The sequence below is a fragment of the Canis lupus genome, chromosome 9 (genome assembly GCF_003254725.2).
Source record: "Canis lupus dingo isolate Sandy chromosome 9, ASM325472v2, whole genome shotgun sequence".
Lineage (NCBI taxonomy): Eukaryota > Metazoa > Chordata > Mammalia > Carnivora > Canidae > Canis > Canis lupus.
Genome location: NC_064251.1, coordinates 55,925,344 through 55,941,875, shown reverse-complemented (window position 1 = coordinate 55,941,875; position 16,532 = coordinate 55,925,344). Strand labels below are relative to the sequence as shown.

At 50.5% G+C, this 16,532-nt stretch overlaps 1 protein-coding gene across 1 annotated transcript in view; it reads left to right on the top strand.

The window, feature by feature from the left end:
- Positions 1–16,204, top strand: part of NUP188 (nucleoporin 188) — a 54,967-nt gene extending 38,763 nt beyond the window's left edge. The window contains exons 23-44 of the mRNA XM_025475410.3: positions 610–732; positions 1,058–1,197; positions 2,035–2,141; positions 4,089–4,295; positions 4,413–4,582; positions 5,331–5,400; positions 5,780–5,847; positions 6,277–6,472; positions 9,191–9,268; positions 9,562–9,647; positions 9,847–9,992; positions 10,280–10,461; positions 11,626–11,826; positions 12,024–12,116; positions 12,545–12,703; positions 12,910–13,047; positions 14,237–14,311; positions 14,393–14,629; positions 14,764–14,895; positions 15,155–15,228; positions 15,359–15,488; positions 15,594–16,204. Of these exons, the coding sequence (XP_025331195.1) occupies positions 610–732; positions 1,058–1,197; positions 2,035–2,141; positions 4,089–4,295; positions 4,413–4,582; positions 5,331–5,400; positions 5,780–5,847; positions 6,277–6,472; positions 9,191–9,268; positions 9,562–9,647; positions 9,847–9,992; positions 10,280–10,461; positions 11,626–11,826; positions 12,024–12,116; positions 12,545–12,703; positions 12,910–13,047; positions 14,237–14,311; positions 14,393–14,629; positions 14,764–14,895; positions 15,155–15,228; positions 15,359–15,488; positions 15,594–15,770 (2,989 nt within the window). The 3' untranslated portion in view covers positions 15,771–16,204. The remainder of the gene's footprint in view (positions 1–609; positions 733–1,057; positions 1,198–2,034; positions 2,142–4,088; positions 4,296–4,412; positions 4,583–5,330; positions 5,401–5,779; positions 5,848–6,276; positions 6,473–9,190; positions 9,269–9,561; positions 9,648–9,846; positions 9,993–10,279; positions 10,462–11,625; positions 11,827–12,023; positions 12,117–12,544; positions 12,704–12,909; positions 13,048–14,236; positions 14,312–14,392; positions 14,630–14,763; positions 14,896–15,154; positions 15,229–15,358; positions 15,489–15,593) is intronic.
- The last annotated feature ends 328 nt before the right edge of the window (positions 16,205–16,532 follow it).

The following is a 16,532-nucleotide window of genomic DNA, read 5'->3' as shown; positions in this document are numbered from 1 at the left end:
AATCTTAAATATAAATAAAATAAAAACAAAAAAACCTGTTTCTCAGAGATGACTACAATTTAGTATATTTTCTGCCAGGTGTTTTCCTCTGCTTGTATTGACTGGTCTGGAATTTCATTCCATACCATTTCACATAGATCTATCTTGTTCTGAGCATTCCGTTGTGTGGGTTGATAATGATTCAGTTCAGTAAATCTATCCGTTAATTAATCGGACATTGAGAGAGCTTCTCAGGGTGGTTTCTAAGATCAGGTCATTTTTTAAAAAAGATTTTATCCATTTATTTGAAAGAGAGAGATTGAGAGCACAAGTTGTGGAGAGGGGCAGAGGGATAAGGAGAAGCAGACTCCCCACTGAGCAGAGAGTCTGATGTGGGGCTCAATCCCAGGACCCCAAGATTATGCCCTGAGCCGGAGACAGATGTTAACTGACTGAATCTCTCAGGTGCCCCTAAGTCTACTTAAGGAAAGTGATCAGTGTGTTTATCTGTCACAAAGCTTAGCTGTATGACTGATGTCCACTTGGTTTGGTTTGGACAGTGCCCTTCCCTTTCGGTAATAAACTTGGCGGCTCCCTGGTAACTGGGGACATGTCTGTCTTGCATCACAGCCCCAGTCTTCAGTCTCTCTGCATCTGCAGCCTGGCCTACACAGAGGCGGGACAGACAGTCATTAATATCATGGGCGTCGGTGTGGACACCATTGACATGGTGATGGCTGCTCAGCCCCGCAGGTAGGGCTACCTCTCTCCCTCTCCATTTATCTTTACTGTGCCTGCATGTTCTCAGAATTCTAGTGTAAGTTAATGTGCGATAGCTTTTTAAAGACAGCCTTGTTTCCCCTAGGATGTAGCCTTTGTATACCCTAGTGGCTGCTGTGTAGACTGGCACACAGCAAAGGGAGTTGATTGCTCCACCTCTCTCCTAGTTTGGACTGGGGCCTGTAACAGAAGCTGTTGAACTCTGGGATTATTGTTGGAATCTAATTCATGAGAGCACATATGTTGCGAATGAAGTCATGTTGTCTGAATCCACTTTGGTTTCCATTTGGCACCCTAGCGATGGGGCAGAGGGCCAGGGGCAGGGCCAGCTGCTGATCAAGACAGTGAAACTGGCATTCTCCGTCACCAACAATGTTATTCGGCTGAAACCGCCTTCTAATGTGGTGTCCCCCCTGGAGCAGGCTCTCACACAGCATGGTATGTATTGCGCTTCTGACCCACAGTGCTTCTGCCCACAAGGACATACTTCAGGCTGTGTTGTTAGAGGCTGGAAGCATATTCTGACTAATTCCTGGAGGGAATTTGGGAAAGATCACCAGCTCCCATCCTGGACTTAGAAACAAGAGGGGTGGAATATCCTCCACTTCTGCCTCCATTGATGACAGGATAATAGTTAAGAACCCATGTTCAAAGTCACACTGCCTTGCTTCAGATTTTGGCTCTAATCAGCCATGTTACCTTGGGCTCATTATTAAACTGTGCCTCAGGTTTCTGGTCTATAAAATGATGATAATAGATTGCAATGGAGCTAAGATTACTCCTTGTAAATCATGAAGAGAAGTTCGTGGTACCTGTTATATATGGACTGTTTTGCTCTTTGCCCTTACACTATTCATTTAATCCCTTTGGGACCCTGTTTTCCTCATTTTTAAGTAGTTGTTTGGGTAATGTCTGAGATCTCTTCTACTTGTGTTATTTTGGGATTTTGATAATTTTTGCATTTCAGTGCAGGTCTTCAGTGTGGTGTCTTTTTCTAACCTGTTTGTTAAGAGACTACCTGTTTTTTTGTTTTTTTTCCAAAATGTCTCTCTTTCTGCTCTTAATGAATTGAATTGGGCTCTTTACCTCTAAATCCTGCTTATTCCCTTGGCTACTGAAAAGAGAGAATGGTATGGCCACCTGTATTTGCTCTGGCCCTCCAGGTACTTGAGGGCAGTAAACTCACTCAGTGTGTGAGCCTTTGTGACTAAAGCCTCTCTTAGGAGCTTGACTTGGGTGCACTTGATACCTATCCTGTTTCCTGCACTGCTTCAGGTGCCCATGGGAACAACCTCATTGCTGTTCTTGCCAAATACATCTACCACAAACATGATCCTGCTTTGCCACGTCTTGCCATCCAGCTGCTGAAACGTCTGGCCACGGTAGGTTCCCATTTAATCAGCCAAAGCCCCAGAAAACTGACTTTGTGCTTTAGACTGCTCCTGCCTTCTTTTAAGATGAACAGCTGACTTGGGCTTCTCTGACTTTTATTTATTTATTTTTAAGGATTTTATTTATTTATTCATGAGAGACACAAAGAGAGAGAAGCACAGACACAGAGGGAGAAGCAGGCTCCATGCAGGGAGCCTGACATGGGACTTGATCCCAGGGCCCCAGGACTCCTAGGCTGAAGGTGGCACTAAACTGTTGAGCCACCCAGGCTGCCCTTCTCTGACTTTTAAAGATTTTGTTTGTTTGTTTATTTGAAAGAGAGTGTACATGTGTGTGGGGGTGGGGGTGAGGGTACAGAGGGAGATAGAATCCCAAGCAGACTCCATGCCCAGGACAGAGCCTGATACAGGGCCGGATCCCATGACCCTGAGATCATAACCTGAGGCCAAAATCAAGAGTCGGACACTCAACTGACTGAGCCACCCAGGTACCCCAAGACTTTTCTGACTTTAAAGTGATACAGTCATATGCACAATAGACAAATTGTGTTGCTATACACAACACACATAAATGATGTTTTATGAGGAGTTTTTTTTCCTATTACAAAAGACATGCATATTCATTTTAAAATACTGAAATGTTACAGATAAATGTGACATAGAAAGTTAAGGTCCTCTGTGATCCCTTTGATCCACGAGTCCCTATGAGCAGATTGGTATGCATTGTTCCAATTTCTTTTTATCTTTTTTTTTTTTTTTTTTGAGAGCTAGAGAACGGGCAGAGAATCTTAAGCAGGTTTCACACCCGGCATGGAGTCCGACATGGAACTTGATCTCATAACCTCGAGATCATCACCTGAGTCAATAATGAGAGTCAGTTGCTCAACCAACTGAGCCACCCAGGCGCCCCACTCCAGATTTCTTTTTATCTGTAATTATATATTAGAGGGTGTTTGGTGTGCTCTTTGTTCTTTACAAGAGTAGAATGGCACCATATATAGTTTTATGACTAGTGACTAACTTTCTTCACGGAATACCACATCTTGTGGTCTTTCCACATGGGCACATTTGGGCTACTTTATTGTCTTTAATGCTAACATGTTGTGCCACAGAATGGTGCATCCTAATTGATTTGGACTTTTTTTTGTCTTTCACTATTACAGGCAGTGCTGCAGGGGGCTCTTGTCCATAGAGTTCCATAAACTTCTGTTTTCAGTTCCTAAAAATTAGGTATTAGTGAACGTTTTAATTTTTTTTAGACATTTCTAAGTTGTCCTCCAAAAAGGATTGTAATAGTTTATGCTCCTTTTTTTTTTTTTAATGTAACCCCACACCCATCATAGTGCTTGAACTTACCACCCCAAGATCAAGCCAGCTGGTGTCCTGACAGTGTGTACGCCAGACACCAAGCCTTGTATCCTTGTTGCGATAACCCCATGAGTTTTGTTTTTGTTTTGTTTTGTTTTTTTAAGATTTTATTTCTTTATTCATGAGAGACACAGAGAGAGAGAGGCATAGACACAGGCAGAGGGAGAGAAGCAGGCTCCGTGCAGGGAGTCCGACATGGAACTTGGTCCCAGGTCTCCAGGATTACGCCCTGGGCTGAAGGCGGCGCTAAACCGCTGAGCCATGAGCGCTGCCCCCCCATGAATATTTTAACTTGGTAATCAAATAGGCAAATCGGTATTGTCTCATGTTCTACCCTGTGTTTCTTTAACCACGAGAGAGATCGCGTGTGTTTTTAAGTTAATTACTATTTTTTCTGTGAATTTTTGGACGTTTTGTACTGTAGTTTAAAGCAGTGTCCCTTCTAATCTGGAGCTATACATCTGATGTTTCCCTTTCTGCTCATTTTCTGCGAGTTCTCCAATACCTTCTCTAGGAGCTTCTTGAGGCTTTTCTGAAAGTAGAGCTGTAAGTCTGTGTTTGGTTTCCCAGGTGGCCCCAATGTCAGTATATGCCTGCCTGGGCAATGATGCGGCCGCCATTCGAGATGCCTTCCTGACCCGACTGCAGAGCAAGATTGAGGACATGCGCATCAAAGTCATGATTCTGGAGTTCCTAACAGTTGCAGTAGAGACTCAGCCTGGCCTCATTGAGCTGTTTCTGAATCTGGAGGTGAAGGATGGCAGCAATGGCTCCAAGGTGAGCCTGTGTGGGGGATGAAGCTGGGAGACAGCTCCCTGAAGGTGGGTGTGGGCCCCACAGGTGCACTTGCCAGTGGTACCTGAAGGACTGAATGTCTGCTTGGCCTTCTTGCAGGAATTCAGCCTTGGGGTGTGGAGCTGCCTCCATGCGGTGCTGGAGCTGATAGATTCCCAGCAGCAAGACCGCTACTGGTGTCCCCCACTTCTGCATCGGGCAGCCATTGCCTTTCTGCATGCCCTGTGGCAGGACCGGCGCGATAGTGCCATGCTGGTCCTCAGAACCAAGTGAGTCTGACTCCAGGAGGGATTTATCTCCAAGGTCATGTCTGTAAAACGGGAGTAACGATAGTTTATACTTTTGGGGTTTTTTGTGACCAGTCGCTTAGCATAGGCCTGAGGAGCACTTGGTACCTCATGCAGAGTTTGGGAGCTTTCCCCTTAGTCATCTTCTTCTGTGCTGCCGCTGGCTGGTGTCCTCTTTACCTGAAGGCAGAGGCTTCCTTACCTTAAGGTGCCCTCCTTTTCCGGCCTTTTGTGTTCTTCCCTCTGCTGACCCCTTCAAAATCAATTGTTGTGAAAAACAAAAACAAAAACAGTCTATTGTTGTGGAGAAACAGTAGCTTTAGATGAGAGTGGCTTGTTCAAGCCCTTGAACTGAATGAAACCCCCAATTCTCCAGGACCCTGCTTGTGCAAAGAGGGAAGGGACATTAAAAAGCCTGACCATGGGAGTCTGTTTCCTCTTCCCTCCCTGCTCTCTTCTTTGTGAGGCTGTGGGAAATGTCCAGCAGCACAAATCATGACATTTTTTATCGGTCGACTCTACAACATACATACAATTGTGTTTCTTAACAGGTAAAACAATTTTTATCTGTGGAACCTATTGCATTTATGTAGGAGCAGGTGACTCATGAGACACGTTAGGGTTGAGACGGGTACAGTAAGGACAAGTAACCAGCTGAGGTGGGTGGACAGAACTTCGAGAAGGCCCGCATGAGAGAAAAGTATAATTTCCAAATGTACTTTCCTTTCAGACCCAAGTTTTGGGAGAATTTAACCAGTCCGCTGTTTGGAACCCTTTCTCCTCCCTCAGAAACATCTGAGGTAAGATGGGGTGGAGGGTGGGATGGGGCAGAGAGTCCCTGAAGGACAGGCTGGGTGGTGAGGCTGAGCGATAGGAAATGATAGCTCCTCTCAGTTAAGCAACCAGAGCACTTTCTTTACTGGAAACTTTTTTTCTCAGAGGCACGCTTGCTTCCTGTCCCTTTGAAACTTGCCAAGGGAAGGAAAGTAGCATGCCCTGCTCTGCATTGATGGCTCTATGGTCTTCTGTGGACCCAACACTGCAGATGGCGGTTCACATTTGTTAGAGATTGGATTTCCCTGTTTGCAAGTATCATGTCCCTGCTCTGTTCCGTTGTGGAGGACACCAAAGAAGAGTTTCTCCTCATGATTGATGTGTGCTCTGCTCTCCCCTCCACAGCCCAGCATCCTGGAGACCTGTGCCCTCATCATGAAGATAATTTGCTTGGAGATATACTATGTAGTTAAGTGAGTCTTTTCCCCTTTTGAGATTTGAATTTAAGATTTGGGTGGGGGGTGTCCAGTGGCCTGCCACTGGGTGCATGGCTCTTTGAGCCAAGGCAGAGGAGAGAGCTGGTTCAGAGCCATTTATGGAGGGCCGCTGATTTGTGTCCCTGGCCAGTCCATTGATGGCATTTATGATTGTCAGAGAGAGTTATTGTGAAGCAAACTCCATGTGCCTGGGATTTTATGGAGGAGGAATCCTGGAAAAGGCCTCAACCTAACCCATTATGTTGAGCAAGAAGTATGAGCCCCTCACAGTGGAGGTGACCGGAGCCGTCTGCCTTTAAGCCCAAGTGAGGTCGCTTTCTCTGCCTCGACAAGGGTCTGTGCCCATTACATCTCCATCTGCTTTCAAAACCTAACTGTGGGCTTTGTCTTTTCTTAACATCCTAGGGGCTCATTAGATCAGTCATTAAAAGATACACTTAAGAAATTTTCCAGCGAGAAACGCTTTGCCTACTGGTCAGGCTACGTCAAGTCTTTGGCGGTTCACACAGCTGACACCGAGGGCAGCAGCTGCACCTCCCTGGTGGAGTATCAGATGCTGGTCTCCGCCTGGAGGATGCTCCTCATCATCGCCACCAGTCACGTAAGAGCCTCTTGGAGTGGTTTTCACTTGGGTATCCTAGCAACTCTGTGCTGGGATGCCTAACAAACACAGCCCCTTGGGATGAAGGTTGAACCAAGGATTTTCCCTGAGAGCTAAAATGTAACAGTTCTGTGCTTGTAGATGGGGGGGCTTCTGTGGGCCATTTAGGATGTTGGATCCAACAAGGGACCTTAAAGAAAAACGCAGAGAAGGAATTTAAAATGTCTTGCAACAGTTGTGAGACAGCCTCCTGTAGCTGCCCTTGTGGCCCTAGATGGGTCTCAGGAGACCCCTTCTTCATTTGCTTCTCGTGCACAGGTAGCATCACCTGCTCAGGTGCGTGTCCTGCGCATACTAAGTAAATATTTGTCGACTGGTCAGCAGGCAGCTGTGACAGCTGCGGCAACACCGTCTCTAGAGAGCAGTTTGTTTTCATTGCTTCTAGAAACTGCATTTCCTGGTCTTAGAAGAAGAACAGAGGCATTGTCTATGCACTGTGTGTCTACTGAGTTTTTCTTTTTTTTATTATTATTATTTTTATTATTATTTATTTATGAGAGAGACACAGGCAAAGGGAGAAGCAGGCTCCATGCAGGGAGTCCGATGTGGGACTCGATCCCGGGACCCCAGGATCATGACCTGAGCCAAAGGCAGATGCTCAACTGCTGAGCCACCCAGGCGTCCCGAGAGTTGCTTTTAGAGAGAGAGAGTGTGCATTTTTTTTTTTTTTTTGCGTGTCTGTATGTGTGGTTTCACATTATCCTGTTGTGCAGTGGGAACTTAGTGTTGAACTGTTCTTCCTTGGGGAATCCAGATTGGTATCTTGACTTCATGAATAACTTCGGCTTGATAGAAGTCCCTTGTTCCAAGTGTGTTCTTACATCCTCCACGAATGACTTGTTCCCAGGGCCAGACTGCCCACAACCTTGGGACTTTGCTGTATCACAGTGGTTGCAGGCCCCGGAGACTGCAAACCCAACAGAGCACTCGGCGGTCTTTGGAGAATGTTCGATTCCTCCTTGGAGAGCCTGTGTGTCACCTGCCTCTAGGCCCTAGCTGGGCAGCAGCTCTTTTTCTTTCTTTTTTTTATTAAAGCTTTAATTCTTTTTTTTATTATAGTTTATCTGTAACGTTCTTTTATTTATTTATTTTAAAGAGTTTATTTATTTATTCATAGAGATGCAGAGAGAGAGAGAGAGAGAGAGGAGGCAGAGACACAGGCAGAGGGAGAAGCAGGCACCATGGAGAGCCTGACGTGGGACTCAATCCAGGGTCTCCAGGATCACGCCCTGGGCTGCAGGCGGCGCTAAACCGCTGTGCCACTGGGGCTGCCCTATGATGTTCTTTTAGTTTCAGATGGATATCATAATAATTCAGTATTTTATTTTATTTTATTTTATTTATTTTATTTTTATTTTTTTAGATTTTATTTATTTTTAATTTTTATTTACTTATGATAGGCACACAGTGAGAGAGAGAGAGGCAGAGACACAGGCAGAGGGAGAAGCAGGCTCCATGCACCAGGAGCCCGACGTGGGATTCGATCCTGGGTCTCCAGGATCGCGCCCTGGGCCAAAGGCAGGCGCTAAACCGCTACGCCACCCAGGGATCCCTAATTCAGTATTTTATATACCATGAAAATATTCCCATGATCAGTCCAGTTACCGTCCGTTACCACACGAAGTTGCTACAGTTTTCTTAACTATGTTCCCCGGCTGTAAAACATAGGCAACAGGTCTTGGGTTGTGGCTCTGAAAATCCTGCCATCCTCTTTCTTTTTAACAGAACTATCTGATTCAGTCTAGGATAGCTACCATTTGCTTATTCATTTAAGAAATATTAACAGAGGGACGCATGGGTGGCTTAGCAGTTGAGCACCTGCCTTCAGCCCAGGGCATGATCCTGAAGTCCCGGGATTGAGTCCCACGTCGGGCTTTCTGCATGGAGCCTGCTTCTCTCTGTGCTTATGTCTCTGCCTCTCTTTCTCTGTCTCTCATGAATAAATAAATAAAATCTTAAAAAAATATATTAACAGAACATTCACCATGTTTCAGGCACCTGGGGATTCAGCAGTGAATAAGGCAGAGAAGGTCTTTGATCTGGTGGAGAGTGGTCCATAAGAAAGGCAAAATGTAAACAGATTCCCAATGAAATCTAGTTTGAGATTATATTTCACTGTGAAGGAAATAATCAGAATGCTGTGGTAGTGAGCACTTAAGTAGGATAGGAGCAGTCAGGGAGGCCCTCTCTAAGGAGGTGATGTCCCACTTGAGACCCGAATATACAAAGGAGCCTTCCAGGTGGAGAGCACATGGAAAAGAGTAGTCTTAGGAGATGGTGTCACGTGTACAAGGGTCCGGAGGGGAAAAGAGCTTGGCATGCTATGTTCAAACAGGAGGAAGGAGGCCAGTAGGAGGTGATACCGGAATTATTTGGACCAGATCCTGGCAGGGGCCTCTTGGCCTTGTTTGTTTTTCCAGAATACTGAGAAGGAAACCTTTCAAGGGTCTGAGCAGAAGAGGGATGTTATTAAGAGGAAGAGGTGAACCCGACCCGATTTTGAGCATGTCTGAGGGTGGACAAAGAAGCAGCAGGGAGACAGTTAGAAGACTGGCTTACCAATGACTGTGCCTGTCTGACAGGACCCTTATATCTCATCATTGCTTTTAAAACCTGGGACATTTGCCCTAATGCCATGTTTCTCCTGTTCCTTTGCAGGCAGAGGTAATGCACTTGACTGATTCTGCAGTGCGTCACCAGCTCCTTCTCGACGTGCTTGATGGGACCAAAGCGTTAGTAAGTGTGTCTGGGAGAGTTCACATTCCTCCTAGGGAGAAGGTCTCCAAAGCCCAGGATGGCTCATGAGTGTGAAGCTGCCCAACGGTCAGGTCAGGGGGCTCAGGCAGCCTGTGGGACCTGAGGCCATCATGCTACTCTGTGATCTCTCACCTTTGTCCCACGCCTTCTGAGCTCACTGCTGGGAGGGAAAGGCATGAGGTTGAGAGGGATCCTGTGGGCGGAGCTCAAACCTTAAGCCATGTCAGCTCATAAGACCACCGACTCCTGACTGATGTGCCATCTCTCCTCAGCTACTGGTCCCAGGCTCTGTGAACTGCCTCCGCCTTGGCTCCATGATGTGCACGCTGCTGCTCATCCTCCTCCGGCAGTGGAAGAAGTGAGCGCTGTGCTCTTTACTGACCCTTCACTTTCCTGAAGGGGAGAAAGTGGGGGTGAATCGGGCTAGTCCCGCCATCATAGGGACGGGACTGACCTATCAAACATGCCCACTGGGCATCCTGAGGTGAGGGGGGGCCATTTTGTGGCCTTTATGTGGGGTGTGTTCTCCCTCCCTCTCTGCCCCATATTGTTTCTAGGGAGTTAGGTTCTGTGGATGAAATCCTTGGGCCCTTGACGGAGATTCTAGAGGGAGTGCTGCAGGCAGACCAACAACTCATGGAGAAGACCAAGGCCAAGATGTTCTCAGCATTCATCACAGTGTTGCAGATGAAGGAGATGCGAGGTGAGGGGCAGAGGGGAGTGCGGACCGTGGTCTCCCCACCCCACCGGCAGCTGGTTTTGTGGGGCTTCGCCTGCTTTCGAGCCAGACGTTTCTGTTGTGTGGTTTGAGCTGTCAGTCTTGGAACATGTGTCTTCAAGAAGACTCTCTGTTCTGTATGTCCCCCCAGACGGGGCAGAACCCCCACTCTCAGCACTGTACGTTCTCTCTCCCTGCCTGGGGAGGGAACGTCGATGCACTGAGAGTCAACGTGGTGAACGTGACTGTCCTTCCCTGCCTGTGCTCTGCAGTGAGTGACATCCCCCAGTATTCCCAGCTGGTGCTGAACGTCTGCGAGACGCTCCAGGAAGAGGTGATTGCTCTCTTCGACCAGACCCGCCATAGTCTGGCATCAGGCGGTGCCACAGAGGATAAGGACAGCATGGAGACGGATGACTGCTCACGGCCGCGGCACAAGGACCAGCGTGATGGGGTGAGGGGGCGCCCCGAGGAGTACTGTGTCCTGCTCACGCACATCCGGCACATGCACACTGCCTGCCTGCTCTGTGCCAGGCCCTGGGAGTGATTAGCAAATGAGACACTTAGTCCCTGCACTTACAGAGTTCACAGTCTGGTGGAGGACATTAACAGATCACAGCCTACGCAGACATGTCAGAATTCCACGGTGACAAGTCCCACATGGGAGAAATACCAGGAGAACCTACAGCTTGGGGTTCTCACCTAACCGAGGGACTCAGTGAGAAACGACTCTTTCAGCCATGACTTTAAAGTTTGGGTAGAGCCAGGCAGGCAAAGTGAGCAGGGAAGATGGGGGAGCAACCACAGGGGTTGTGAGCCAGGGCCCAAGTCCCCTGCACACAGAGGAGAGGCTGGAGAGCTGGGGGTGGGATGACCAGGGGCCTTAGCAGCGTCTTTGATCTGGGTTCCAAGTGAAAGAGGAAAGGACTCAAGGAGTTAAGCAAGGGAGAGAGAAATGATCAGATTTGGACTCTGGAAAGATCACCCCGGATGCACTATAGAAGAGTGTTTTTTAAACTGGGTCATGACTTGCTATAGTGAGTCTCAAACTGAGCTCGTTTCGTTACAACCAAAATTTTTTTTAATGAAGTAGGATAAAGTGTAAAAGTAAGTATGAGTGTGCTTTGGAGGCAGGCAGGATAGGAAAATATATCAGCATGTGTATACAGTCACACGTGTAAAAAATATTACTGTGCATCGTGGTGAAAAATAAGCTTGAAAAGCCGCTGGTACGAAGAATCCATTGGAGAGGGCCCAGGAGGCTGGGGGAGGACCAGCTGGGAGGTGGGTGCAGTGGTGCAGCAAGAGGGGCAAAGATGGGTGCAGTGAGCAGGTGTGGGTAGTAAAGTTTGGTAATGGGGGAGGGAGGAGTTGAGAACCATCACTGGGTCAGGGGCAGTGGCTCATTAGTGAGGATGGAGTCGCTGGCAGCCCTATGAGGGGATGCGGGAACCCAGCAGGTCAGGAGAGACTTCAAGTTGTTTTAGTCAAGCTCACTTGTTACATGTGTGACCAAGTGAGGGTTGGGCCGGCCCAGTGCAGGGCTGTCCCCCTCCTATATTTCTCCCCTGCACTGCTTTCTTCCCTCTTGCCCATCTCTGCCCCTGGGCCCCAGCAGGTGTGTGTCTTGGGCCTGCACTTGGCCAAGGAGCTGTGTGAGGTGGATGAGGATGGTGACTCGTGGCTCCAGGTGACTCGCAGGCTCCCCATCCTGCCCACCCTCTTCACCACTCTGGAGGTGAGCCTGCGCATGAAGCAGAACCTGCATTTCACCGAGGCATCGCTGCACCTGCTCCTCACTCTGGCTCGCACTCAGCAGGTAGGAGGCAAGCCCAGGGGCCGAAGGGAGCCTCCTTGCTTGTGCTAGGTGGGTTCTGGCGCTGCCTATGACCTCCCAGAAGCTCTGGTCTGCCCTGAGAGCTCCAGCTGCCCCTGGGCAGGGTGGCTGCGGGGGACGGGTCCCAGGAACAGTGGGTCTTACCCAATTCCATCTTGTTCCTGGTCTTTCCCTCCCAGGGAGCCACAGCAGTAGCTGGAGCTGGCATCACCCAGAGCATCTGTCTGCCCCTCCTGAGTGTGTACCAGCTTAGCTCCAATGGGACAGTGCAGGTGAGTTCCAGTGACTTGCCAGGGGGCCTGGACTGGCACCAGACTGCAGTTAGAGTGGAAAAGCATCCTTGTCTTTGGTTTTTTACTTGCCTGGGAAATTGCTCTTTGGTGGCCTGTGTGATGCACTGATGGTGTGGACTCCTCCCTGCCCCACACTGATTTCTAGCAAGACAAGCTCATGTAGCTAGTTAGTGGCTGACCTGAGTCTAGACCCCAGGCTTCTTCTACCTCTGCTGAGTGCTCTTTCCCTGTAACCACTGGCCTGGGACCCTCTGTGGCCCTGCTGGTCACCAGGCTGTTACCGTTGCAGGTTTTCTCCTCCAAGCAGCCAGGCTGCCTTAGCTGCTGTGTTGCAAGGAGGCCCCGCTGTACCTGTCAACTAGATTCATGGTGCTGTGTCCTGGTCTTGTCTGCTCTTTGTGTCTTAGACACCTAGCACCTCTCGGAAGTCCGTGGATGCCCCCTCTTGGCCAGGAGTCTACCGCCTATCCATGTCTTTGATGGAGCGGCTCCTCAAAACTCTGCGCTACAACTTCCTGACCGAGGCCCTGGACTTCGTGGGTGTTCACCAGGAGCGGACCTTACAGGTAAGGGACTGTCAGTCATACGGGTGGGGGCTCAGGGTCACAGGGGTTGGGCCATTCAGAACCATTCAGAAGCTCCTTAGCAAAGATTCCTGTTGTGCCATCACCTCTATGTTTGTGGGCCGAGGGCCTGTCCTCCTGTAGGAGGGCAGGATCAGGGGGGTCAGGTTCCTGATTTACCCCATCCTGCCTTGTCTGTCCCCTCCTAGTGCCTCAGCGCAGTGAGGACAGTGCAGAGTCTGGCCTGCTTGGAGGAGGCAGACCACACTGTGGGCTTCATTCTGCAACTCTCCAATTTCATGAAGGAATGGCACTTCCACCTGCCTCAGCTTATGCGGGATGTCCAGGTGGGCCTCAGACTGGGTTCCTTTGGGAGGTGGTCTGGGGATATGCTTGGGTGAGGGGCATTGGGCACTGTCTGGGGGGCACCTCTGGTGAATTGCAGGCTCATTACTAGAACGTGGGCATTTTGCTCAGCACGTACAGACTTTGGTTTTTTCACATTGTTTTCTCTGAAGCTAAGATTTTCTTTCCCAAGGAAAGGGCAGCCTTGTAGCTTAAGAACTTGGGCTCAGTTGGAGACGTTGGTTCACATCCCTTAGTTATAGGCCAGCAGAGCTGGAGGGTCCTGGAGTCAGGCAGGCTCTTGCCATTTGTCTGACCTTGGCCAGGTCATTTCATGGTTCCTGAGCCTTTTTCTTCTATAAAACGGGAAACTATCCCCATTTTCTTTCTATTTCATTTTATTTTTATTTATTTTAAAGATTTTATTTATTTATTCATAAGAGACACACAGAGAGGCAGAGACACAGGCAGAGGAAGAAGCAGGCTCCATGCAGGGAGCCCGATATGGGACTCGATCCCAGGACTGGGATCACCCTCTGAGCCAAAGGCAGATGCTCAACCGCTAAGCCACCTAGGCATCCCCTTTCTTTATAGTTTAAAGTTGATTTAAGCAATCTCCACCCCCAACTTGGGGCTCGAACTCATGACCCTGAGATCCAAAGCCACATGCTCCCCGAACTGAGCCAGCGGGGCACCCTCCCCTTCTTTTTTCTTTTTTTTTAAATTTTATTTATTTATTCATGAGAGATTGAGAGAGAGAGAGAGAGGCAGAGAGAGAGAGAGAGAGAGAGGCAGAGGCAGATACACAGGCAGAGGGAGAAGCAGGCTCCACTCAGGGAGCCCAACATGGGACTCAATCCCAGGTCTCCAGGATCAGGCCCTTGGGCCGAAGGAGGCAGGCACTAAACCGCTGAGCTACCCAGGCTGCCCCCCTTCTTACTTCTTTCCTTACAACCCATCACATGCTAGACATCGAGCTAGGGCCCAGGGGAGCCCTCCCAGGCACCTCTTGCCCCAGCTTGTAGTCAAGTGTCCTTAGTGGCTGTGAGATTTGCAGCCTGAGAAAGGAGGGAGGCAAGTGCTATGGGAATTTGGGGATGGAGCAAGCACACCAGGACTGGGAGTGGGCTGGGGTTCTTTGGGTCAGGCTGCTGCTGAGTGCCCCCCGCCTTGGCCCTGTATCTGACGCAGGTCAGCCTGGGGTACCTGTGCCAGGCCTGCACGTCGCTCCTGCACAGCCGCAAGATGCTGCAGCACTGCTTGCAGGTACACGCCCTCCCTGCCCAGCAGCCTGTGGGGCCTCACCCCAGCCTCTCGGGACCCCACCTCCATTTCTTGTCTCCTTAGAATAAAAATGGGGACGGCGTTCCCTCAGCTGTTGCCCCCCGTGTCCAGCGGCTCCCCGCTGCTGCCCCCGCTCCCTTCTCCTGCTCCTCCTCCTCCAAGCAGCCCACTGCTGACACCGAGGCCTCCGAGCAGCGAGCCTTACATACCGTCCAGTATGGACTTCTCAAGATCCTCAGCAGGACCCTGGCGGCCCTGCGCCACTTCACCCCGGATGTCTGCCAAATCCTGCTGGACCAGGTACCGGCTGCCCCGTGTGCCAGGCCAGCAGCCTCCCAGCGGTGAGCTGCCGAGGCTCTCCTGTGCCCTGCTCTGCCCTTAGAGCTGTCTGGGCTCCAGGCGGCACTCTATGTTGCTCCTGTCTTGCCTTGCAGTCTCTGGACCTCGCTGAATACAACTTCCTATTTGCCCTGAGCTTTACCACTCCCACCTTTGACTCTGAAGTGGCCCCCTCCTTCGGGACCCTTCTGGCCACAGTGAATGTGGCCCTAAACATGCTCGGAGAGGTAAGCTGCAGCTGTTAGACTCTCGTCTTTCTAGTCTTCCCAGCGTCCCACTGTCTGTGGCGTCCTGCACGTTATTGGCCCTCCCGAGCCCGTTCCTCTTCCTGAACAAGTGTGACTCAGCCTCCCCGGGAGGATTCTCTGGAGGACCGAGTGAGGCAGCAGGCGGCTGCTGCGCGTGGAGCCTGCCGAGTAGGAAGCTCGCGCTGAGCCACACCTGCTACCGTTCCCTTACTTTTTTACCCTGTTCCTCTTCCTCCAGCTGGATAAGAAGAAGGAGCCGCTCACCCAGGCTGTGGGGCTCAGCACACAGGCAGAGGGGACCAGGACACTGAAGTAAGAAGGGCCTCCTAGGATTTGAGCTGGGGTCCGGGCAGCTGTGGGCCAGCCGTCTCGTTGGCTCGGAGGCATGCCTGCTGCCTGCCAGCATGGCTCTCCGCAGCAGCCCGCCCTGCCCTCTCCCCAGGTCCCTCCTGATGTTCACCATGGAGAACTGCTTCTACCTGCTCATCTCTCAGGCCGTGCGCTACCTTAGGGACCCAGCTGTGCATCCCCGGGACAAACAGCGGATGAAGCAGGAGCTCAGCTCGGAGTTGGTACAGACGGAAAGAGGGCTCGGACCAGAGGGGGTGGCTGCTGGGGACGGGCCCCCACCTCCCAGGGCACCGCAGGGGCCTCACCTAGTACCTCTTACCTCCTAGAGCACGCTGCTCTCCAGCCTCTCCCGCTACTTCCGCCGGGGGGCCCCCAGCTCCCCGGCTGCTGGCGTCCTCCCCTCGCCTCAGGGCAAGTCCACGTCTCTCTCCAAGGCCAGCCCAGAGAGCCAGGAGCCTCTGATCCAGCTGGTGCAGGCCTTCGTGCGGCACGTGCAGAGATAGGGTGGCGACCCGGCCCACTCCACCAGCCTGCGTGGCAGCCCTGGACAGCTGGGGTGCTGCCAGCCGGCCCGACAGCCACGTGGGGCTGAGAGCAGCACCTGTCTCCTGCCCCCCAGAGCAGCCAGGACTCCAGCTGCCCACCCGCTGCCATTATTTTTCTAATAGATCAAGAGGTCCACAGCCAGGTGGGAGCCAGGAGTCTGCTGCACTCACACCCTCAAGTTAAAAATGTCGTGAGGGTGTGGCCCTTCCCTCAAGCATTCCCCACCGCACCAGACCCCGGACCCCAACCCAGCTGAGGCCGGAGCCAGTGTCACGTGCGGCCAGGAGAGGCTGTGTGCATGGGTCTGAAAATCTGTTTTCCATGCTCTGTTCTTGCAGTTTTTGGTAATACTGTGGTCTATTTATACAAATATTAAAATGCTGTTTATAGACAGATGTGTGGCGTGTCTTCAAGGCCTCGGGATGAACATCGAGCTTTCTGCACCAAGCATGTCTTCCTTGGCCAGGCACCCGGAAGTGGAGTGGAAGTTTGGGGCACGCGGGGTATTTATTGATGGTTGACTCGCTAACATGCCTCTGTTAATGTCTGAGCAAGCGAGGGAGCTGGGTGGACACTTTAACTTTCCCTTCCTTGGCCCGCCCAGTTCTCGTCCCCTCACCTCTGCCACACTCCATTTACCAGCTGGCTGAACTTATATCATGGGGTGTAGCCTTTCCAGAAGATCCACTCCTATTTATAGCTCCTTGTTGCCCCCCTTC